Source organism: Lepisma saccharinum, chromosome 23, assembly GCF_977018435.1.
Source record: "Lepisma saccharinum chromosome 23, izLepSacc3.1, whole genome shotgun sequence".
NCBI lineage: Eukaryota > Metazoa > Arthropoda > Insecta > Zygentoma > Lepismatidae > Lepisma > Lepisma saccharinum.
In genome coordinates, this window is record NC_139251.1 from 30,744,786 (window position 1) to 30,771,554 (window position 26,769).

A 26,769-nucleotide genomic window follows, 5' to 3' on the forward strand; every position below is an offset into this window, starting at 1 on the left:
TGGAGTTAAACACTTGTAAACAAATACTAAATGGCAGCCCGAGGTATTTGGATATCCATGTTTCATTATAGTCTATCTCATGAGGTAATAATTTGTTCTCACCGTCGCGATTAACCTAAATGGTAGAAAAGTGGCATAAAGAACGAAAATATAATACAATACTTTGTGGCAGGGTTTTGTGCGAGATTGGTTCAAGAACGTGGTATTATATTTTTGCACACCTTTCCTGCACAAGGATTTTCAGTTGAAATTTGGACAATACTAGACAATAGAACCGTGCTATCTCCGCTCCCAGAAAATTGTGTTTCGTCCTCGGAATCTGATTTATTTCTTGCATGGTTAGCAACGGAGGAAACACAAGATGCGAGCTTCGTGCGGAACAGAGATAACGATTCTGATTAAAGTTTCAGAATGTATGGTTTCATGGCGTACGAACCATTTCCTCCATAGAATCCGTTGGGGAGTCGTCCGTCTGCCCTGAAACGGAGACTGTAATTGCCAGTGTAATCAGAGGGCGCAGGGTCCAAGATATCTCGAATGGAGGCACGTCTCTGCTCCTCCCAGTGCGTCGGAATATCTTCGATTCATCCCATCATCGAGTTCCGCTGCGACTCTGCAACTGAAAGTTGGTCATATTTACTAGATGGTTTAAAATCACTCGCGTGTGAGTGTGGTGTGTGTATATTATATATGTCCTATATATATTCTATATTTGTTTAGGATACAAAAATCAGTGAGACATGGGATATGTCTAGCAGTTATCAATAAGATATATCGTCTAACTATCAATTGAATGAAGTATGTCGAGTAGCTATCAATTGTGACGAGAGCCGAGTAGCTGTCCATTGAATGCGATATCTGTGAAGCAGCTACCAATTGTGTGTCAGATTATTCGAATAGCTATCAATTAAATGCAAAATATGTTGAGTAGCTATCAATCAAATGTGGGATATGTCAAGTAGCTATCAATTGAATGCGAGATATGTCTAGTATAGCTATCAGTTGAGTGCGACATATATCGAGTAGCTTTGAGTTGAATGCGAGATGTGTCTAGTATAGCTATAAGTTGAAATGCGAGTTATGTCTAGTATAGCTATCAGTTGAGTGCGAGATATATCGAGTAGCTATCAGTTGGATGCGAGTTATGTCTAGTATAGCTATCAGTTGAGTGCGAGATATATCGAGTAGCTATCAGTTGGATGCGAGATATGTCTAGTATAGCTATAAGTTGAAATGCGAGTTATGTCTAGTATAGCTATCAGTTGAGTGCGAGATATATCGAGTAGCTATCAGTTGAAATGCGAGTTATGTCTAGTATAGCTATCAGTTGAGTGCGAGATATATCGAGTAGCTATCAGTTGGATGCGAGATATGTCTAGTATAGCTATAAGTTGAAATGCGAGTTATGTCTAGTATAGCTATCAGTTGAGTGCGAGATATATCGAGTAGCTATCAGTTGAAATGCGAGTTATGTCTAGTATAGCTATCAGTTGAGTGCGAGATATATCGAGTAGCTATCAGTTGGATGCGAGATATGTCTAGTATAGCTATAAGTTGAAATGCGAGTTATGTCTAGTATAGCTATCAGTTGAGTGCGAGATATATCGAGTAGCTATCTGTTGAAATGCGAGTTATGTCTAGTATAGCTATCAGTTGAGTGCGAGATATATCGAGTAGCTATCAGTTGGTTGCGAGATATGTCTAGTATAGCTATAAGTTGAAATGCGAGTTATGTCTAGTATAGCTATCAGTTGAGTGCGAGATATATCGAGTAGCTATCAGTTGAAATGCGAGTTATGTCTAGTATAGCTATCAGTTGAGTGCGAGATATATCGAGTAGCTATCAGTTGGATGCGAGATATGTCTAGTATAGCTATAAGTTGAAATGCGAGTTATGTCTAGTATAGCTATCAGTTGAGTGCGAGATATATCGAGTAGCTATCAGTTGGTTGCGAGATATGTCTAGTATAGCTATAAGTTGAAATGCGAGTTATGTCTAGTATAGCTATCAGTTGAGTGCGAGATATATCGAGTAACTATCAGTTGAAATGCGAGTTATGTCTAGTATAGCTATCAGTTGAGTGCGAGATATATCGAGTAGCTATCAGTTGGATGCGAGATATATCGAGTAGCTATCAGTTGGATGCGAGATATGTCTAGTATAGCTATCAGTTGAAATGCGAGTTATGTCTAGTATAGCTATCAGTTGAGTGCGAGATATATCGAGTAGCTATCAGTTGAAATGAGAGTTATGTCTAGTATAGCTATCAGTTGAATATGAGATATGTCGAGTAGCTATCAGTTGAATGCGAGTTATGTCGAGTAGCTATCAGTTGAATGTGAGTTATGTCGAGTAGCTAGCTATCAGTTGAATTCGAGTTATGTCGATAACCTATCAATTGATGTGAGATGTGTCTAGTATAGCTATCAGTTGAGTGCGAGATATATCGAGTAACTATGAGTTGAATGCGAGATGTGTCTAGTATAGCTATCAGTTGAATGCGAGTTATGTCGAGAACCTATCAATTGAATGCGAGATATGTCTAGTATAGCTATCAGTTGAGTACGAGATATAGCGAGTAGCTATCAGTTGGATGGAAGATATGTGTAGTATAGCTAGTAGCTATCAGTTAAATGCGAGATATATCGAGAACCTATCAGTTGAATGCGAGATATATCGAGAACCTATGAGGTGAATGCGAAATATGTTGAGTAACTGTCAAGTCAGTGTAGTACCTGTCGAGCAGCTATCAGTTACAGATGCTAAATGAAGTGTTCTAGATGAACACAAAACAAATTTGATTATTTTCTTAGTTGGTGAAATTAAGATTCTTGGAATTTTCAAAATGTGCGCACGTTCCTGTGGCATCGCTGAATCAACTTTAGCTCTTGCTACGCATGTACTTCTTGTTTCTGGTAGAGACAACGGACGCTGTTAAATCTAAGAATCTCATTTCCGCCCTCTTAATGTGCACTCTGCCGCTCCGGCGACATTTCCTGTCAAAGAGAGCTCGTCAACTACGCAGTAGAAACTTTTTCCCCTTCCGTTTACTGGACGCACATGGATTTGATTCACAGAGTATGAAATGACGGGCAGAAGAAAAGTCGTTTCAAAGTTGAGGAACAAGTTATGCAAAGCGATTACTAAGTCATTCTCACGGTCGTTTTTAAAGTCGTTCGATACACTCCGTGGAGGTGGAAGTCGGGAGGTTCATGGCCGCTCTGTTTACCCGGAACGTCTTTAGATGTGTTACACCTCCATTTTCTTCTGTGATTGAAATCGATAGCGCTGTTTCATGTGTGTGAGGAAGTGGTGCTTTGAATCGAACTCTTCCTCTCGTTTTCTATAATTTGAATTTGTATTTTCCTATTTCTGTAAATTTTCTTTCAATTTTTCTTCCATCTATTATTTATTTAACTCTTTCAGAGTAACACTGTTAAGCCTTGTTTCCATGTTAATAAAACATTAAAATGCTGACGAAGGCAAAATTTATTGTATCCAAAATATACACTAAAAACGTACCGTTTCCACCCTTTAACAGGGACTTCTTCAGACGAATATTCATAATAAATTCAAACGATTTGTTTGTGAATCACAAACAATTTATTGTTAATATTGGTCTGAAGAGGGTGAAAACGTTACGTTTTTAGTGTATATTTTTATACTATAAATTTTGCCTTCGTCAGCATTTTAATGTTTTATCTTTCAGAGTATATAAAGGGGTGACCCTTATAGCAACATCACTTCCACGTAGTGCACCCTGTAACAGACTAACGAGGTCCTGGCGCCTGTACCTGTATGGTGTTTGTTTATGATTGTCCCTTCATCTATTTCTTCTTATCACCATTCATCCTCATCTTCGCCACTAGAAGAAATGGCAGAAAGCAAAGTAAAATAAACTAAATCAATAAATATGTTTCTCTCTCTCTCTCTCTCTCTCTCGTTTTTATGTCTGTGTGTAAATTAATCAAATATGCGATATACGTAGGTCTAAGAGAGAGAACTTTTTATGCACAGAAAGCTAATCGAGTCTAGACCTGCACTTCGAAATGGAATTCGAACCACTGTGCAGTGTTGCTGCTCTGTAAATCAAATCTGGCACCCCCGTGATTACGAGGTAACACGATCGAAGACGCCATGAATGACAGAGAGAGGGAGAATGTACTGCTTCCATAATATGGAGTTCTCATTTGATGTTTTGATATGATGTCTCTTGTTCGCTGACGATTGCAAAATATATAGTAAAATCTCCAATTTCAGTGACATGACACTTCTGCAAAAGAATTTAGATTCTCTAATAAGGTGGTGTGAATTATGGAACTTAAAACTCAACCCTCAAAAATGTACCATGATGACCTTCTCCTTAAAGAAAAACACATTTAATACTAAATATTTCATTAGAATCTGTAATTGTGTTCAAAGAGTTGCCGCACAAAAGGACCTGGGCGTCATATTCGACGAGAAACTTTCCTTTTCTGAGCACATCTCTACAGTCACATGGGGTTCAATGCGTATGCTGGGTCTTCTCTATCGTTTCACGGAAATAAACAACTTGACTGCCCTCAGCACCTTTTACAAATCTTTTGTGTCACCTAAAATTGAATACTGTTCTCCGATCTGGTCTATGGCATGCCCCTCAAATTCAGATAGTCTAAATTCCGTCCTAAATTTCTTCCTGGCCATTGTTCGACACCGAATTCCGTCCACAAAACACTTGCAAAAGTCCATCCTCCTGCAAATGTTAAACATCCAAACTCCTCAAGAGAGACAGACTGGCTGACCATATATTTCTACATAAAATAGTGAATGGCAACATCAGAAGTGACCGCCTTCTTCAGGAAATTTACTTTCGTGTGCCTGCCCGCTCAACAAGAAGCACTCAACTTTTTGCTTCTCAGAAGCAGAGATTGTGCCTCATCCAGCGCTCTCTGTTCCATAGACTGCTCAGCCAATATAATAATCTAGGAAGCCAAATAGACATATTTGAAAATCTGGACCGTTTTAGAAGAAAGTTAACTAAAAGTATGTAAGTCTCTTAACCACATGAAAATTTACTATGTTATTATTTTTGTTGTGTTATGTTATATTTTTTTTGTCCTTATGTTCTATAAATTCGTTCCAATGTAAAATGGCTAACGTTGTATTTGGAATCTTCTGTTAAATAAATAAATAAATATACAGTGCGTTCGTTTTGCTTCTGGCCCGAGATAGCGCGTGACATGGCACAGATGCCGGCATTTTCGTCCGTTAACGTCTCGCTTATTTACGCGCATATCTTTAGCGTGTAGACAGTTATATTTACATTACATAACGAGTACTCACCTGTGTTGTAAGAGTTGTTCCAAGTTGTTCACGCGCTATCTCGGCCCAGAGCCAAAATGAACGCACTGTACTTCTGATAACTGTTGTTGCCCGTCTATTTTTGTGAACATGAAAACTATTAGAATTTGTGTGTGTTTCATGCAGTCATAGATATTGCCCACACTAAAAGGCCATTGAAAGTGTGTTATTTGTGTAAAACCACCATGTATTTGTATATCAGCTGTATTGCAGTTGATATGTCGCCGACCCTGTGACCGATCGAAGTGTTCGATCTTTACACCGAAGTTCCCGGGTTTGAATCTCGGCGTGTGCATGGTTGCTTCTTTGTGAATGTCCTTTCATTAATTTCATCTAATAATCACTGATTCTTATTGTCGCGATTAGCCAAAAGTGGCAGGAAAGCGACGCTAAATATAAAAAAGCAGACAAAAAGGTATTTGATGTATCTGTTTCATAAGCAATTGACGTATTACTTGGTGAATTAACTAGGCCACCTAAAAGTTTAGGGCCTCCCCGATGGTGTAGTTTCAAAGTCTTGTAATCAAAGTGTTCCGGGTTCGATACCCGGTGAACGCACATATTGATTCGGATCCCAGTTTCAACTGTTGGTTCATTTTCGATTACTCTTCCTGTGCATTAAGCGGACTTGAAATGAAACACCAAACCAAAACCAGCCACCTAAAAGTTCATTATGGAAAGAACAAAAAGCGTGCCATGTGTTCCGTAGGTAAGAAGACTGGTACGATTTCTCTCTTACCTTACTGGTTTTTGTTGCTTACAAGCATTGATGTGAATTTACTGTGTGTATCATATGCACTGACGCTGTTCGTTTTTTTTCCTTTGCAGCAAGATTGTCCGAACGGTAGACTAACACCAGCAAAATTCGTGGACATGTACAAGATGTTCTTCCCCAGCGGTAACGCCGAAGAATTCTGCGACCACGTGTTCAGAACATTTGATATGGACAAAAACGGATACATCGACTTCAAGGTAAGCAAAGAATTTTAATGCTAAATCCATGTTCAGGTCTTGTACCTGATTGTCTCAGCAAAATTTTAATCTCAACCAGAAACGTTTCCGTAACTACCAGGTTACTTCAAGAAGAAAAGTAATGTCGTAATTTATTTCTGGTTATTCTGAAAATTCATGAGGTGCAGCCCGTGGTATTGCTGTACGAACTGATCTACCGAGTCAGCCCTGGTTTCTTTGCAGCTATGCCTGTGTGGAAATTACCTCAGTGGGTTAATAAAGATTGGAATTGCATTCGAACTTACAACATCTTCATCATGATAATGCAGTACCTCACATGGCAGTCTCTCTATATGCTTAACCGCGTTCGTCAGGATATGTTTTAATTCTGAAACCAAATTTATGAAGTAAAAGAATATTCCGAGATTAGCTTTTCAAGGAAATTACTAATAATAATAAATACTAATAACTTCCCCTCCGAACTTGCTTTCTCCTAAGACTAGAAGAAGAGTTCAAGAACATGAGATCTTTCGCAGTACATTTCAGATATAAGGTCTTGTACTTGTATTATGGAGGTCACGGGTTCGTACTACGCAGCCCCACATGCTTCTCTGAGATGTTCCGTGATCACTCCAATACTCGAAGTAAATAATTGGATAAGTGAACAACCCTTACCTTATCCATTTCGTCTTTGATATCCTTGGTAAAAAGTAAAGTTCCCCGTGCATACACCACCGTGCCATGAAGGCACATTTTAGGGAATGTGTTCAGCACCACGCTCCGGCCGCCTTTACCCCAACAAGGTTGCACCCATTGCTTTGAGGCTGGTTGAGCCTCCTTGCTATCCTTGGACGAATTATAAAACTCCATTCTTTGTAGCTGCAAACATAAATTAAACTAATTCTTTGGGATTCCTAAACCCGAAGATTTATTACTGAAGCAACATAAGTTTCCATCTATCTATATCCTGATCTTGGCATCCCTATAGGTCACTTACCGCCAGGTTTCCGAACAAAGGTCCTGTAAACTTTTCTGTTCTCTCCAGCGCGTTCTACATAACCTGCCCAATCTAAAAAAACACCATGCAGCTACATGAATTCTGTAATAACATCGATATCTTTATTATATTTTAACATAGTTTCATCTAGCGCTACGTTCTGGCCAACAGAAAATTGGAAAAATTCTCTCTTTGCGCGCAGTTTGTTCTTTGGAACACCTCGATCGATATAGAGCACAGCCACCCCAAACAGAGCATCAAATTCTTGTTTCAGTCATGCGATAACCCTTTCAGATTTTCAATATTTTTTCAGAAGGGGATAATATTGGAATTCCTCTAGTGTAAAGGCAAGATTTTTAATATGGCTTCGTTTGAGAAGAGAAATATGTAAAAGTGTTTTGCAGTAGGCATCTTCGTTCTGGCAACATTGACCTTACAGGTGCAATAAAAAGTGACATACTTCATTCTCATATTAAATCAAGTTCACAGACGCATTAGAATTTTAAACATCAGTTCCGTTAGAATCTTCAGTTTTATGGCAGAGTTCCTCGGAGAATATGTGCGATATGGTTCCCATTACCATATACGAGGTAACCACCATGAACAACAAACCCAGACATGACGAATGACGAAGTTTGAGTAACTGAGAAGTATATTAATTAGATTGATATAACTGCCAACGTGTTTTTATTGCTATAATCTGTGTTCATTTATTTATTTATAATTCCTCCAGTACAAAAGGAGCAATTTTAAACTGGAAAGGAACGATAATATGTAAAACATATATACTAATAACAAGTAAGAGAATAGCAAGATGACACACATCACAGATTTATAATTACATGAATTACATTCTTATTTATTTATTTATTGGAAGTTTGCTGGGAAAGTCGAGTAGATTAAATTTATGAGAAGAAAACAACAAAGAATGTGTTTTCTCTATTCAAACTGGGAACTCCTAGCTTCAAAGCATTAGTTAACATCAACTGTCAAATATTGAAGTGATGTGTCTTAGTAGATTTTAGAAGAGTTATATTGACGAAAGTGGCCGCGGTGGCTCAGTCGGTAACGCGTCTGACTACCATGCTAAAGGTCCCGGGTTCGATCCCCGGCCGGTTCAAATCCGGGAACTTTTCTAACGATGGAAGCGGCCCCGGCGCCCACCCAGCGTCGAATAACATGGGTACCTGGGGGAAACCCTGGGGGGTAAAGGCGGTCAGGGGCGTGGTGCTGATCACATCACCCCCACTCACGACCGGATCAAGAAAGTGTGGGGCGTTACCCCCACACCCCCTATACGCCTTCATGGCGTGGTGCTAAGCACAGGGGAACACTTTACCTTTTTTTTTTTTTTTTTTTATATTGACGAAAGTGTTAACGTTCCAAAACATGTCGGAACACACAAATAAAATATTATTTTAAATAAGCCTGTACACTCTACAAAATTATGTAAATTTACGGTGATGACACCGTTAAATCTACTGATACTTCATCGTAACTTCGGTCTACAGTACTTTCATTAAATTTTGTTATAAGAATCGTTATTATTATTATTAACCTTGCATTTTTGGTAGGTCTTAGAGTAACCACCCTGTTTTAAGTTATTGAAAGTCAAAATGAACATTTAATATCTTCCATTTCTTTTGAAGGATGGAAACCAAGACAGGTGTTATAAATATTAGTTTTGATAATGCTGAATCATTCATCTTGAATGTCACAATCATTTTTTAGTTGCCAAATGTACCTGAAAGATGGCAATATATTAGGGTGGATCAAGTGAAAACTGAACAGCGGATGTATTGGGTGTATTCTCCACCGCCGAAGAAGTTCAAGATGGTGCAGAGTAGTGGCAAAGTGATGCTGACTTGTTTTTTCGATCATGAAGGATCCCTTCTCCTTGAGTCCGTGGACCATGGTCGAACGATCAACGCTGCTTGTTACTGAAGTACCCTCGGCCGTTTGCGCGCAGCAATCAAGGCCAAACGGCCCGGCCTGTTGTTCTCTGAAGTGGTTTTGCTGCAATACAACGCGCGGCCACGTACGTCAGCTGTTACAAAGAACACGTTGGCGACGTTTTGGTGTACAGTGTTGGAACACGCACCGTATATTCCTGATCTATCGCCATGCGACTTCAATATCTTTGGTCCGTTGAAAAAGGCTTTGAAGGGTCGGCGCTTCCACTCGGACAATGAAGTCATGGACAATGTTCGCAACTGGTTCCGATCTGAGCCAAAGGAATTCTCACCACTTGGTGAAACAGTGGGACAAGTGCTTGTGTATGCAACGTGCTACCACTCGTAACTCCAGGGTATGGATATCCGAATTGGCAACACACCGCTCCTTGCTCCGGCTGGTCAGTTGGAAGCACCGGTTCTCACCCAGGGATCGGGATTAAGACGATCCACCCTTCCTCCAGGAAGGAAACCACCGAATTGCGACACGTGACAATAAAATTCCAAATACTTTATAATTAAAATGTCCAAAATCTTTAATCACGAATTGCGCGCGTACATACTGATTCTAAAATTATATTTTGTTGGCTCATGCACGCTCGTAGGCAGTGATAAGTAACTTATTTAACACGAGAGTCCGCGCACCGCCTTCACAGTTAATAGCAAGACCTCAACTGCCTACCTCAAGCGCGAGGCGCAGCATAACAGATTGTTCTATCTTACAATAATACAAACTCATAACATAAAATAACACAAGAAAAACTGATAATTTATATAACACATCAATATTAATTAGCGATCGTAAGCTAAAGTTCAGGTTGGCAACAAAAATGCCAACGTGGAAGTTTTTACATCGCCAAAAACACGTAGCGTGGTTCCTCCCCCCCTACTCCTAACATAAACAGCCAATAGGAAAACGATATTTTATTGAAAACGAGGAAGAAATACTTTGCTATAATATTACAATATTAAACTATATAGAAATAACTAAACTGATTTTATCAAATAATTCATATTTGCCCTTGCACATAAAAATGATTAAATAAAAAAGATTTAGTTTATAACCAAGACAAATTACTTCAATCTTGTACATTGTTGAACAAAAATCGATATTAAGAAGAAATGTATTACCTTGTGCTTAAACAACAAAATTTGCGTGAAAGATAGAAATAATCCTAGCCATTTTGGATTTGAAAAACAATGAAAACGTTGCATATATTATTTGGGATAATTATTAGCCTATAAATTCTGAATACATGTTGCAAAAATACGCGAATAATATTATAACATAAGATAAAACGTAAATATATACATGAATTATGAAAACAATTAAGTATAAATAATTTAATCCAAGTTCTTAACTTGAAAGTATACGGATAAGATAAATGCCAATATACGACTGAAATCTGCCTAACATGGCGGTCGTTACATGTAACTTTGGAGATTACGTTTGAAATAAACCTTGTTGATTTCATTCTGTGGCCACTGTTCCGTTTTCATTTGATCCTCCCTCATATGTTTATTCTGTCGTCTCTTGCTAGTTTTACAACTTTATTTATAAATACGTATTTTCAGTGGTGTGCCCGTGGGAATGGATGCTTGAACTAGCTTTCCTAAAAATAAAAATAAAATAATGATAATAATAATAATAGTAAAATGTGGAACTGACTACTGAAACAAGAAGACATGAGGGTTCCCCATAACGAAATGCATAGTCACTCCACTGATTGTTATGCATATTCATTTTATAAAAAAAATTGACCAAAATTAAATATTAGTGTTAACCGTTAATCTGCATAACGTGGAGTCCATTAGTGGTGACGTCACAAGCAGACGACGAGCTGGAACAGAGTCTACACAACGAGAAAACGTGTTTTCTTCCTATTCAAATCAATGCTATTTTCCTTCGGAAGGGGTAGCTGTAATTATTGCGACAGCAGTTATGAAACAAAATTATGATGCGTATCTCAATGTAAAGATGAGATTTCGGAGAATACGACTATACGAGATCACACATAGCTTACAGAGGATAAGGTAAAGAATAACCGGAGTAACAACAACATGCATTTTCATAACATTCCAGTTCCGAGCACAGCCGAAGCCGACCCGAAGCTCACCCGATCCCAAGTCGGTCACGCTGCCGCTATGGACGATGGGTAACCAGTAACCTCAGGCGATTGAACCGACGGCGCCCATTGGCTGAGATTTCTTTTGAAGCATTCGCTTTACTCGATTTACTACTCCATTTATTTTTTATATTCTCATCTGTAAGGTATATGTTGTACCGGGTGGTCCAAAAGTCCCGCAACGGTCACATATCGTGAGAAATACACATCGAATCGGAAAACGAAAAAAATACGTGTTGAATAAGTGAAAGAAAGCTATTCAATGATATCACACTTGATTCCCCACCCCCGCCTCCTGGGGGTGGGGCGGGGGCAACTGTGAAATTTTAAATGGAAACCCCATTTTGTATTGTAGAATCGGAAAGAGGACTTCATTCCGAGTCCAACGAGCTATCAACCATCCTCCTAGCTCAATTAAGAACTGAGATATGGCGATTTTAAATTTTCGAGGAAAAAAAAAAGTGAAAATTTTATAAAACCTTCTAAAGGAAAATAGCATTGAATTGGATGGGAAGATAAGCACGTGTTTATTTGTTTAGACTCAGTCCCACCGCGTCGTCTGCTGTAACGTCACACTATTGGACTTCATTGGTGTTCAAGGGCTAACTCCAATGTCTTTTCACGCTGCACTACATTGTTGCAAACTAACGACGGTCTGGCGTCTGAACACACAGCCAGTATATTCCTTTGTGGGATTTGTGTGGTGTGCTGTTGTTGTGTTTGTCCCTTCATCCACTTCATCTTGTCATCATTCATCCTCATCTTGGCGAATTGCCAAAAGTAGCACAAAAGCGAAGTCAAATAAAACAAATCAAAGATTCATACAGGATAGAAAATGCAGTTTTTTGAAGGTTCGTAGCGTCGAAAAGAGACCTCAACAAGGAAAGCGTTATCGGGAAGAAGTTCTTCGCTTTGTCGGGCTTGCACTGCGACACACTGTATACATTACCTTGCGCACACGTGCCTTTCTAATTATCCCCACACCCTGAACAATGGTGTCTCCTTAAAACAGGTCTCGAGAGGCAGAGCAAGTGGAAAGGATGTCAAGGATGTTGCGACGATGACGTAAATGCATTGTCTCTCCCTACAAGCAGGTCTTGTTAATTACACGTGCTCGTGTGACATGACCGCGGAGTTAAATTAACGTCCTGCGCTCGCTTTTCCTCTGTCTTCCTGCCACCGTGCGACGTCAAGTTCAAGATCTTCCGTTCGTTGGTCGCTGCGCAGATTTCAAAATCACAGTCTGCTGGTCGTGAATCAAGTGCGAGTTTTATTCACAGTAGTGGAGTTTGACAATTTTTATGCAATTTGGGAAATGTCATTGAATCTTTAGTTTTTCGATTCTAGCCAGTAGAGTGCTGCAGAAAGAGCCGCCAAATAGTTCGCAAGGGCGACACTAGATAGCGTACGGAATGGAGAGCTTCTTCGGGCGAATAGCGCTCGAACAGGCAAAACGAGCAGTATACGCTCGAAGCCCAGTAGTACACGTACAACCCAGACCCGTAGCTAGAATTGATCTCCAGGGGGGCTCACGAGTTATCGGGGGCCTTTGAAAACCAAGTCCAATTTTCAAAAGTTAAGAGTATTAAATGAAGGTAAATTGAATTGAATTATTTTTATTGCTGGGCGAGTTTCAGCTGTTGCTGGTCGACCACCTAATCCCCAAAAGTACAGATTAAAATTAAAATTAAAATAAAATTCAAGATTTCAAAGAAATTGAACAAGAAAGTACAACAAAATACTAAAGGAATAAAATCCCATACAATAGAACAGATTAAAATAGAAATTAAAATAAAATTCAAGATTACAAAGAAATTATGTGTGTGTGTGGGGTGGGGGACTTAAGTTATAAAAAATGTATAAATATCATACAAATACTACATTTTTTCTATATGTTTTAAAATATCGATTTTTGAAGAGTTGACTGCTATAATCCCTTACTGCACACACTATACTACTTTTGATGAAACAGATATTTATATCACGCAAGGAAAAATGCACAATATTCAATCATAGTGCCTGCAGTACATTCCACCCCCGGCCGAAGCTATGAAACTCCCCTCCGTTCCGAAAACTTGGGAGCTGTTGACCTTTGACGCAGATGCGGAGGGAATTGCATGATTACTTTAAAGTCACAGATTGCAACAGGCACAGCGAAGGTACAGATAAAGAAGCTCCCCTGTGAAAGAACTTTCTAGAGTCTAGAGGAGAGAATCTTGTAAATACTTGCCGCTACTTACACTTCTCCGATCAAATGTATTAGCTGTTGTTCATGTTCTGTGAATTTATCCTTCACCAAAGTTGTGAGCAAAATAATATCTGCTGTCTACATTTTCACTCTTCACTTCAAACAAATTACGCAAAATAGTTTTGCCTAATGTCAAGGGGGCTGACGGCAGTGCCCTGGCTACGGGCCTGGTACAACCGCATTTTGCCTGTGGTATTGGGCCCTCAAATATGTATCATGAGGTGAAATTGAAACTTAAGTAAACATAGTCATTATTTCCATATTAAAATGTAGTTTAGTCTATGTTACCATTACAGTGATATATGAAAGAGAAACTTGATTGTGGGCTGAAACTACCAAAACGGATATTTTACCTAATTGTTTTGTCAGATTAAAATAATATTCCATTGTAAACGCTCGAGCATGGGATACTCGAACGAGTACACCAGGGTGGCTACTCACCGGGAATTCTGCGTGAATTATTCGCTCTGGGAATTATGCGTGAATTCTGCTTGAATTTTTCTGCGTAGACATGAAAAATTGCAACTTATATTAATCACATCGAAAATTATGCATATATATATATATATATATATATATATATTATTTATTTCCATAGGGTTACAATTAAGCCATACAACATTTCATTTTGAACAAAATTAATACAAATAATGACTTGATGCCCTATAAAAGTAAAGTGTTCCCCTGTGCACAGCACCACGCCATGAAGGCGTATAGGGGGTGTGAGGGTAACGCCCCACACTTTCTTGATCCGGTCGTGAGTGGGGGTGATGTGATCAGCATCACGCCCCTGACCGCCTTTAACCCCCAGGGTTTCCCCCAGGTACCCATGTTATTCGACGATTATATATATATATATATATATATATATATATATATATATAAATCACCTGAGGCAATTTTTTACAATTTAGCTTTTACTTTTATCGAAGAAGGAAAAGAAAAGTGTGCGTGGAAAATAGATCAGAATTCCCTCAATCAGTTTACTTAGTTGGTCCCCTTTGCAGAACATTTGCGACTTGTGTTTGTAGATGTATTTCCAGTCTGAGCATGTAAATTCCTCATCTTAAATTAAATATTAAAAATACATATACCGTTTAATTTAAATGAATTATAAATATTTGATACATTGGAATCGCACAGACCCTTTATATATTGTTAATATATATATATATATATATATATATATATATATTTGTATGTGTATGTGTGGGGATGGTGAGAGACGGTAATACGTAAGGCTGAAATAGGGGAAACATCTGCTCGTACCCTTGAATTTTTGCAAAATTCGCCTTGATAAGCGGGAATTATACTTGCATTTTGTCGTGGTCCTAGAGTGGCCATCCTGGTACACTCACCTCACTTAGTACTCTGGTAGTTTGTTTCTTTATACAGCATATTTGCAGATGATACAATTCAACCTACACACCTTATTACTAACTTGGTTGTCCGTACGAGTCCGTGCAGTACTCTACTAGTCAGCAAGAGCTGAAAAGAGTACCCTTAAGGGTATTTTGTATTTCATTGATTTGGCTTATTTAACTTCACTCTTCTGCCACCTTTGATTAATCACAGGAATGAGCATTGTTGATGAAGTTGAAAAAGGCTCACTCACAAAGAACACCCATGCTCAGACCGGAATTCGAACCTGGAACTCTTGGCGTCGCAGCGGGCTGTGCTAACCACTCCGCCACGGCTGCTCGTTAAAAATATACTACCAATAAACCGGCGGATGTGCCAATGTACTGATTAGTATAAGTGGAGCATATCACGCTTAGGTAGTAAAGATCGCTCGTAAATATATTTTTTTATGGAAGTAATCGTAACGAAAGGACTCTGCCTGTAAAAACCCATTACCATTATTACAGTAAAATTCTCGTGACGTAATGAAGACGTCATAGCTGTAACCTAGCCAGTGAAAAGAAAACAATGTTTGTCCCAGTTGTAATTTTTTAGCCATTTAATAAAATCGGTTGGAAAGCAATTTTTCGCCCCGTGCTCATTTTGACATGACGATTTGTCAGACTTATGCGGCGCACCCATTCAAAAGGTCGTGGGAAGAACCCTTATTCAAAAGTATAATCATGTGTTGTAGAATGACGTAACGGGGACTTGACTGACGTCATAGGCCTGTGTGTCAGTATTTCGTATATTCGTCATCGCTTTCGTTCCACCGGTATTCCGTATCCGCAAAAATATTGCTTAGTAATGGCACACATTTCTAGTAATCCTGTGTGGTTCAAAATCGAGCACTAAAAACGCATACAGCATAGAAACATAAGCCATAAATTGCGATTAGTAACAAGTGCGTGTCCTTTAATAAATTTGACACGATTTATATCCTTTTCGGAACATTTGTCGATGATGTGATATTTCCTTATTTGGAATATTTTACATGGGCGTTCAGGAACATTTTCTCAAAAGTGGTTGGTAACACTGAATTGGAAATGTTTAGCCTGGTGTCAGTACACAGATAGGCTCGTCGTGAGTGGACATATAAAATGGGACCAGAATCCTGAAATGTGCCTTCTTTGGGAGTCGAACTTGAAACCATTTTGATGACATCATGGATGTAAATGTGTGGAAACTACATGGAACTTCTCTGCCCCTCAGCCATTAGTAAAAATCAGGGTTGACTCGCAGGTGCATTGAACCGACCTACGTGGCGGAGTGGTTATCACTGCGCGCTAATACCCCAAGGCTCACGGGTTCGAATCCCGGCCTGGGCATGGCTGTTCTTTCTGAGTGTCCCTTCATCAGGTCATCACTCATCCTCATCTTCGTGATTAGCCAAAAGTGGCAGAAATGCGAAGTAATATAAACGAAATTAATATTATAATTATATATATATATATATGTGTGTGTGTGTGTGTGTGTGTGTGTGTGTAAAAATTTAATTGCTCAAAATATCTTCAGTTTAGTTTAAAATGATTGCCTGATTGGTTGGTTTTGAAGAAGTCACATCAACAATCTGTCCCTCTATGACATCTGTACCAATGGGTTCTCTGGTGAGGAATGTATGAAGTAGAACTTGCTTGTTGTCGCTTCATGATTACGCTCAAAACACCAACACAAAAAATATACTCGTGTTTGAAACAGCGAAGTTGTTTTTCGGACACACTGTATTATTCCAGTTGAACGCATTATTCACTCGTAATGGCTGGGTGCACGAAGAACCGTAACACTCCTTTTAGCCAAATGAAAACCATTACACTGGAGAAGCGGCAGGGAACGCTTGCAATGTAATTAATGGCAAAGAACACCAGCTGCGTCTCCGCAGACTGATCAATCTTTTCCAAACGTTTTACTTCGGAAACTTGGAAGAAACTTCCCGAACCGAGGCACAAACTTTGCAATGGAAGATAATTAAAAGTTCCGGATGATGATTGGTGCTAATTGCAGACGGGGCTTACAATTAGCCCTTCCGCTTCTGCTTTGGAGGAACCTGCTGGCGTCGTCTTTTCCCTGGGTTTCTAAGCGAAATGATTTAACGTCCTTCTAATCCTTTGATCTTGCCTGCAATCTGTTACAGAGAGATGGCGTAGTGGTAACGTCGTCGCCTTGTAATCAAGGGGTCCTGGGTTCATTACCCGGTAGAGGCACATAATGGTTCGGATGTGGGTCCAGTCCTGATTAGCCTTTCTGTACATAAAGTGTGCTTAAAAACAAACTCATCATTTTACAGACGTTTCATGGAAGCAGGGGCACCATGTTTCAGCCTGCCACGCGAGAGACCCGGGTTCGATTTCCGGGATGCGTGATGTAAGGTCGGAATTTTCCCTCTTGAGGTTCAGTCAGCCTGTAATAAACGGGTACTTGATGTGAGGGAAAGGCGACCAGAGTGTGGTGCTGATCACTTCATCGAAAAAGAAAACCGCCGAGATCGTAAATATCTTGAACCCTACCTTCACATCTCCCTATGTGCCTTGGTATAAAGTAGAAAGAGTGGAGGGAAGGCAGCGCTTACAAAAAGATGAAGAAGAGGAACTGGAATTAATTCCTGTCCCACAATGCACCGCTAGCGGCGAAAGAAAGGCTTGATCCAGGCGTTCAGAACCATGGGTACACCCAGGGAAAATTTAATTTTCAAATACGGGCCCAACTGACGTCCCGAGACGCGGGACATAGTACTTAAATAAGGGACCTGCTCTTAATATCCGGGATGCCTGGCAATCCTGATCATTAGGATGTGTAGTACTGTCATCGGAGAGAGACTCTAAGGCCTGCTTCAGACTGAAGCATATTTTTTAACATTTTTCCTAAATTAAATGCTTCCAAAAATCTTACAGCATTTTTTATAGCAGACAATGCATTTCACGTAACATTCCGGTTACCGATTTTGATGCGAAGAGTGCAGAGCACGTTATATATTATATACAGCACGAGAGGCATACGAGTTGCGCGGCTTTCATTTAATAACTAATAATGAGATGTAATTTAAAAGAGGATGGCTCAATAAGTGACAAAACAAACTAAAACTCTACACTATTTTTGTAACGTTAAGTAAGAATCAATATCCTCTATGTATTGAGATATTTCTGTCCATGAGCTAGTGCACGGTGTTTACAATTGAAACAACTAATGCCTTGCAAGCATCACTTCCATGGAGCCTGTATCTTGCCCTGGTTAGAAAAGACAAATTCTTGTCCTTTGTGCCGTCGTGAACTTCCAACAGACGATGAAGACTATGAAATGTACAAGAAGGAGAAGTCACGAAGCAGTGTTAGGGAAGCAGAAATCGAGATTTACATAATTCTATGGTATGTTTTCCTAGGATTTCTGTTAGTGTAAAATCGAGTTGAAATCATGTACATGTTTTTGTTGTAATTTGTGAACATATCACAAACACATACATTTTTTTCGAAGCAGAATTATAAGTGAAATGAGAATTTGATTTGTTGAATCTAAGTATAAGTGTTTTTTTTTTTCTTGTACTGTATTTTCTGCTTTTGACACAACAAGTGCAATTACTGTCTTGGTTATATTGATAATTTCTGACTAAGAAAACTGGGTTTATTTTAAAGGTAAGGAGGTTTTTTGGATGTCAAACATGACAATTTATGTATCACTACCAATGAAATAAAAGTGATCATCAAGAAAATGAAAAGTAAATGGTCCTGCAGTGTAGATGAAATACCTTCCACAATTATTAAACAGAGCAACTCTCACATTGCCCAACCACTGTGCCACATAGCAAATCTGTCACTCTCAACAGGATTATTTCCAAATAAAATGAAAGAAGCCAAGATAAAACCCATACATAAGAAAGGTGATAAAAAAGCATTAAAAATTACAGACAGGTTTCATTACTCTCGCCATTTTCAAAAATTCTTGAAACTGTCCTGTATAATCAAATCACATCGTTTCTTAGCAAATACCATATCATCATCACATCTCAACACGGATTTTGTAGAGGAAAATCGACGGTCTCAGCTATATTAGAATACGTGAGGGATCTATTAGACAATAGGGACCAATGTGTAGGCCTGTTAATTGATTTGACAAAAGCTTTTGACTTAGTGTCTCATAGTCGGCTACTAAAGAAGCTAAATCAGTATGGAATAAGAGGCAAAGCAAATGAGTGGTTTCAATCCTATTTATAAAACCGTACCCAAGTTGTAGAGATTAAGCAGGTAGACGAAAAAAGCAGGTGTACAACAACATGTGTCTCAGAACAATGCAAAATAACATGTGGAGTTCCTCAGAGATCTATACTGGGACCAATATTGTTTGTGTTATACATAAATGACTTACCAAAAAACCGAAACTCTGCAAGATCTGTCTTATATGCTGATGATACAAGCGTGGCGATGACTGGCTCAAACAGTGATCTTCTTTCCAACATTAATCACACAATAGAGGATCTCGATAAGTGGTTCTCAACAAACAAACTAAAACTGAATGTCAAAAAACTATAGCAGTTAATTTTCATCACACAAGGAGCCAACCACGAGGTAACCCTTCTATCAAATTAGAAAACAATGTGGTTAACTATGAGAAATCTGTTAAATTTTTAGAGCTGTGGATCAACGAAAATCTTAGCTGGAAACCACAAATCAACTATTTGGCAGACAAACTCAGCAAGATAATTTACGCCATCAAGGTAATAAAAGCTACCACAAATTTGAAGACAATGAAAACAATTTATTTCAGATTATTTCAATCCTTGTTAACGTACGGAATCATATTCTGGTGAAATGCTTACAAGTGCCTACAAGAGTAGGCAAATCTTTATCTTACAAAAGAAAGTTACAAGACCAAAGGAACCATGTAGGAAGCTGTTCAGGGATCTAAGTTTTCTGCCACTCCCATGCTTGTACATTTTCCACCTGCTCTATGTAAAAGCAAACTTCTACGATTTGTTTTGGTGCCACCATGACATACACAATTACAACACAAGAAATAAAACTAACTTACTAATACCTGTACACAATACAGTTCTATATGAAAGAGGACCTAAGTACTCAGGGACTCTCTTGTATAACAACCGTCTAAACCACATAAAAAACATTGGAACCTGCAATGCTTTTAAGAAAGAACTGTACAAATATACTGCTGGACAAAGAAAACCGGACACTTTAATATTTGACATCTGAATTGCAATTACTTATGAATTACGCTCTCAGTTTGGTAATTTTCTGTAACTTTCGTTTTTGTTCTAATTTAACTTATTAATGTATGTAGAACATCCTCAAAGTTTGTTTTCTGTTGAATATATTTCCAATAATTTAGTTAGCCTTCGAATCAGAATGTATGCGTTATCACAAAATATGCAAGTGTCCGGTTTTTTTTTTTTGTCCAGCAGTATACTTACTGGAACACTACTTTTACTCATTTGATGAATATCTAAGCCTGCAATAATATGTGTGTGTATGTATTTTTTCTTCACAACAAAGGTAACATTTTCATTGCAGAGTTTTATTACATTATGTCGTACTCAATGATATTTTTATTATATTCCACATTTACCATGTATTGTAGTGACATGCTACTATATTCTACTGTAACCATAAATTGTATTTCATTGTTTTATTATACTGCATTGTTTATGATAATGTAAACAAACTGACATGTCCGATATCAGTGCCTGCATATTCAAATAAGTGATTAATAATGGACGAAATAAATCTTATCGTATCTTTATTCTTTCATGCATGTACTGTATGCGCTACAAACTTTATATAGGGTTTTCCAATAAGAACGATATGATTTTACAATGAAATAAAATGATACAACCAAACTTTTTATATTATTTTGAACCATAGTTTATTACATTATGTTTTGAATAACACATCGTTGAAGTGTCCACCTCGACTTCCTGCACACGAGTGGATTCGATGAACCCAAGTTTCGATGACTTTGTGCAATAACTCTTGCCTAATGTCACGAATGCAGCGTTCGATGTTCAATCTTAATGCATCAAAGGTTCCAGGTCTGTTTGCATAGACTGTAGATTTCAAATAACCCCACAAAAAGCAATCTAAAGGAGTTAAATCACAAGTTCTTGGAGGCCAACTAACAGTTGTATTTCTTGAAATTATCCTTTCATCAAACTGTTCTTGCAATACGTCTATAGTGGCATTAGCAGTATGACATGTGGCACCGTTTTGTTGGAACCACATGTCCTCCAAATCAATTTCATCTAAATTTGGCCATAAAAAATCTGTTAACATCAATCGGTACCGCTCACCAGTCACTGTAACTGCATCTCCTACCTCGTTTTGGGAAAAAATGGTCCGACGATGCCACCATGCCATAAACCACAACATTGACCTTTTGCGTATGCAAGGGCTTCCCGCGAATCTCTTGTGGTTTGTTTTCACACCAAAAACGACAATTTTTTCAATTCAATTCTTATTAAAGGGCGAGGTTCAGCCTGTGGCTGTTCTCCCACCTAACCCCGTTTGACATTTACCTAGTGTACATAAACAAAATCATAAAAAAGAGAAGAAAATACAATAAAAAATGGTTACAAGGAAAGAACAAAGATGAGATTTAAAAAAAAAATCAAGACAACACGTAAAAAAAAAGAGAGAGAAAAAACACATTCACGCACACACACACACATTAAAACACACATACTAAACATTTCTGAGCAGGACATTCACGCACGGATGATGAGATTGATGTACATGATTATGGAAGTTTTGTGAGATACGATAGAACAACGCATACCTAAATATTACAATATAGTTGTAGATTTGTCAAGGATTGGATTGGATTGGCGAAGCTCGTATGTAATCTAAACTGTATTGTGTAGTGTTACTCGTGGGAGCTTGAACAGAGATATTGTTCATCTAACAGAAAATTCTTTAGGTTATTCTTAAATTTGTTAGGACTGGGGAGGGAGGTAATGGAGGGCGGAAGTTCATTCCATGTTTTTGCCGCTGAAAGTGTAAAAGACGATTTGAAAATTTCCAGTGAGTGTTTGAAGAGTTCAAGTTTCGCTATTCCTCTTGTTTTGTAGTTGTGTATTTCCCTTCTGGTTTTTAGTTTCTCGAATAAATTTTCGGGAATTTTTTTGTGCAAAAGATTCTGTATAAAGCAACAGAAATGAAGTCTGCGACGTCTGTTCATGTTTAGCATTTTGTTCTCGTTCAGGGTTGGAAGAATATGATCGAATTTTTTAATGTTATATACGAAGCGTAAACACGAATTTTGAACTTTTTGAATTTTAACTTTATTTCGAACAGACAAGTTTGCACCGTATACTATATCACAGTAGTCTAGAAGAGGGAGAATCAGTGTTTGCACAAGTTTCATTTTAATATTTGTATTTAAGTATTCATTAAATTTATAGAGGGATCTTAGTGCTGCGTAGGCTTTCTTAGTTTGCTCTTGAACATGAAGATCCCAGTTCAAGTGTTCGTCTAACATAACTCCTAAATTCTTTATACTTTTTGAATGTGGAATTTCGGATATGTCTATTTTAACGCGTGGATTATTCGGGTTTATCATTGCGAGGCTATTCTTGGAACCCATGACGGTGAAAACAGACTTTTGAGGATTTATTTTCAGACCATTTGCATTACACCAGGTATTGATGGCTGCCAAATCTTTGTTAAGTAATGCTATTGCATAATCTGGTGATTTTGGTGGAAATGGGATTTGAATTTGGGTGTCATCTGCATAAAAGTGTACGGTACTATGCTGTATGTTGGTTTCTAAATCTGCTGTGAAGATTGTATATAGGAGAGGAGCTAGAATTGATCCTTGCGGAACGCCAGTTTCTAGCGGAAGCGTGTTCGAGAGAGAGGGCGTGGCAGTTTTTAGGAACACGTTCTGTTGCCTGTTTGTCAAGTACGATCTGAACCATTTGAGTGCGGGGTGTGAAAAATTATAATATTTCAACTTGCTTAAGAGTAGGTCGTGATGAACCTTGTCAAAAGCCTTTGTCAGATCCAGTGAAACCAGAGCAACTGTCATACCCTTGTCCATTGAGCGAAATATATCATCCGTGACTTTTAGCAACGCCGTCGCCGTGCTGTGAGCCCGATTGGCATTTCGGAAGGAGATTGAGGCTGTTCACATGATTTCTGACTTGATTGTAAACAATTTTTTCGGTGATCTTGGAAAGGGTGGGTAGTAGACTTATAGGACGAAGATCGTTTAAGGACGATGTTACTTTTTTCTTAGGTAGAGGGATCACGCGCGCTGTTTTCCAGCTGATTGGATATTGTCCAGTCCGAAAGGAGAAATTTATTATATGTGTCAGGTGACTTAAGATAAACGGAAGTGATAGTTTGAGCATTTTTATTGTTATTCCATCATTGCCAGAGGCATTGGATCGTATATTATTTACTGCTTTAATTGTGTCATATTCACTGATTTCTTTAAGATGAAATTGTTGTGCACTTTCATTAAATATTTTGGAGTTAAAAAAATTACTGGTTTTATTTAAGGCTGATTTCGAGCAGTCGGCCTCACGACAAATGTTTGAAAAATGTTCGTTTATTTTATCTACGTCTCGTATATCAGAGGGTATTTCATTATTAGTAGTTTTACTATACACTCCCCACGCCTTGAGTTTACTCCACAGGTCTTTGTTGTTTTCATTAGATCGTAGGTGATAGTTAAAGAATGCTTTTTTCTCTTGTCGTTGCACCGTAGTTGTAAAGTTTCTTAGTTCCTTGTAATGTTCCCAGTTGTTGTTTGTCTTTTCGCGTTTATATTTTAATAAAGCTCTATTTTGTTTGTTAACATATCCATTTAACCATAAATGAGCTTCATCTGAGAAGATAATTTTCTGCCCAAAATTATGATCCGTTTCAAGTTCAATAGAACGTCTATTTTCATTATTTTTTTTATAATAACCAAACGTTCTTGAAGCTTGTATTTAGCCATGATGAATTGTCACAGTATTCTAAACACAAATGACAACTAGTGACAGTTATAACATTTGAAGCATAGTTGCCAGTTCATTTCAAAATCATATCATTCTTATTGGAAAACTCTTTATTTAACCAGTGCCATTGATATGTACCTAACATCTTTTTATGGGAAACGTCATTCCTCTCTGTTGAATAGTTATTGACTTTTAAAAATCTGAAGTGATCAGATGTAAACAACGTAAGTGATACGTTGTTTACATCTCACTCGGCCGCCATTACATCTGCACACGTGACCTAGAGCTCGCTTCTGATTGCTTACGCAAAATGCTAAGGAAATTAGGACCGATTCTATCTGTGAATATGTCATGGGATATGCTATGGCATCAAAATACTAAAAGATTTCTTCACTTTACACGGTAGCATTCGATCGTAGAAGAAATGCCAAGAAAGATGCTTTCGTCTAAAGCAGGTCCAAGAAATATCTGTCGTTGTTTGTCAGATAATAATACTGTAAAGAAGTGAATAAGGGTTCCCAAAGAAACTTTGATGTTTGTCGCCAGTCTCGCAGACACTTGGATAAGTTTCTCCCGCTTTCGACGCACAAAAGCAACGGACATGTTTTCTCGTCTGCCGACAAAGTTCTTGGAGGTTGGATCAAGGAGGCTTTTTCCCTTTGTGTTATTTTCATGTCGGCCGGGGAAGAAGCGATCACTATGTAGGATCTCTTCGCCGATCGCTTCAGTCAACTTCTAGAAGAAATTCTTCTAGATCACGCCATGAAACTTTACGGGCGTCCCACTGGAGAATTCGAACATCCGCTCCTTTTTTTTCCTTTCTTCTTTCTTCCTTGCAAACTTCCGAAGAGTGTGCATTACGATTCCCTACTTCCCGGAGCCCCCAAGCGGCCAGTGGGGGAACTTATATTTTCTTGCTCCTTCCTCCATTTGAGAAGAATGGCACAACATTAAGGCCGCCTTCTTCTGGATTGCTGTTCCCAGTTTCCGAAGAACATGGTAATTTTTTATCTTCTTCTCGGACTTCATCTCTTGCCTTTCTCTCGCAAGTCGCAAACAACGTAATAGCCAAAATTAGTAATAAGGATCATATCATGGCCAGACTACCATTTAAAAATTTAATGCGGGAAGACATGTAAGGAATCTTTCAGACCAAACATGTTTGATTGATTGATTTATTTTACTTCGCATTTCTGCCACTTTTGGCTAATCGCGAAGATGAGGATGAGTGATGATAGGATGAAAGGACACTCACAAACACACATGCCCAAGCCGGAATTCCGGGACCCCTGGCGTCGTAGCGCGCTGTGCTAACCACTCCGCCGCGAAAGCTGGCAACAACCAACACGTACAACTTGGGAGTCGAGCGTTGAGAAATAAATTCAGCATTTCGGAGTGACGACCTACGTGATTGACACAGCGCGCCCTGGACGCTAGGAAACCTGGGTTCGAATCCTGGCTTGCGCATGGGTGTCCTTTCATGAATTAGCCAAAATTGGCAGAAAAGCGAAGTAAAATTAGTCAATCAATCGTATCGGAGCTACAAGACATATTCATATGCCGTTTATCGCTCGTACTGGCCGATATTCTCTACATCGCGTATTATGTCGCCTTGGTCTGATTGTAGCGCATGCGCATTGAAAGCTCTTATACTGGATAGAGCCCTTGTCGCTTTGGTCTGAAAGGTCCCTAAGCGGCACGTGGTTTCACACCGAAGTGCCAATGCAACAGACGACATGGGACCTTTCAGTCTATAAGAAAGCTTTGACTGCGCATGCGCGACTAACAGACCGAGGCGACACTCAAGATACAAACTGCACAAGCAGCTTGTCGTGTCAATTTAGTACGAAGGGTTGCATTTATTTCCGAAGGTTCTTTTCCAAGTAGTATTACCTGTCGCCTCAGCTGAAAAGTCCCTAATTCTGTCTTGTTTCTAGTTGCGAACGTCCGTCTTATTCTCGGTTCAGTACGAGACAATCTGTCAGTCTCGTTGGAGCATTTTGTAAAATATATATTGTATGATATTTTCAGAACAGAATTACCTTACTATACGACTTAACTAATTATTTATATTTGGATTGGCCAGGATATAAATTCGGAAAGATGGAAGGAGCTCGAACAGTAAAAATAATAACAAAATGGAAGACCAAAAAAGAAAGGGGAACATAAGTTAAGAATAGGAGACGGCAAGCAGAAGAAAGAAAGCTGGCCAAGACCCATAAAAAGTATAAAGTAGAAGTGGTTATTGCAAATTCGATTTATTAGGTTAAAATCGCGTTTTCAACGGCTCGCAGCATCAAAACGAGACGTCAGGGAAATTTTGTTTTAAAAGGTTTGTTGCTTTAACGACGTTTGTGTGTCTCAGAATGTGTGGCTGTATATGTTGTATCACATAACCGATTATACACTACGAGATTGAGACAGTCCTCACTTACGAGATGAATGAGTTTCCAAATTAAAAACTAAAAAATAATATTTATTAAAATGAAAAACTAATGACTATGTTTTTGTACTTCCATCACCACACGTAATATACCTCTCACTAAACGGTCTTCCCCTTTTTATATCTGCATCCGTCGGAATTTTGATCTTGCATTCTAATGTATCTAATTTCTCTAACAGAAAGTAGTCTCGATTTTTAAAAAGCACGGTGTCATCTTTCTTGAACCAAAAATGGTTTCCTTCATCCAAAGAAAGTTTCTCAGGCCTGCATAGAAGCCCAGAGACTTGAGAGTTTGAATTACAATCAATGGACGTGAAGTTAGAGCGCCTGGCGTTTCCTCCTTCGCTTTTTCTTATATTATTCTTT

At 38.6% G+C, this 26,769-nt stretch overlaps 2 protein-coding genes across 4 annotated transcripts in view; both read left to right on the forward strand.

The window, feature by feature from the left end:
* Positions 1-26,769, forward strand: part of Nca (neurocalcin homolog) — a 465,127-nt gene that overhangs the window by 379,683 nt on the left and 58,675 nt on the right. The window lies entirely within an intron of this gene.
* Positions 1-26,769, forward strand: part of LOC145977737 (neuronal calcium sensor 2) — a 157,951-nt gene that overhangs the window by 90,133 nt on the left and 41,049 nt on the right. For both annotated transcript variants that reach the window (XM_083109989.1, XM_083109988.1), the window contains exon 3: positions 6,170-6,313. In XM_083109989.1, the coding sequence (XP_082966115.1) occupies positions 6,170-6,313 (144 nt within the window). The remainder of the gene's footprint in view (positions 1-6,169; positions 6,314-26,769) is intronic.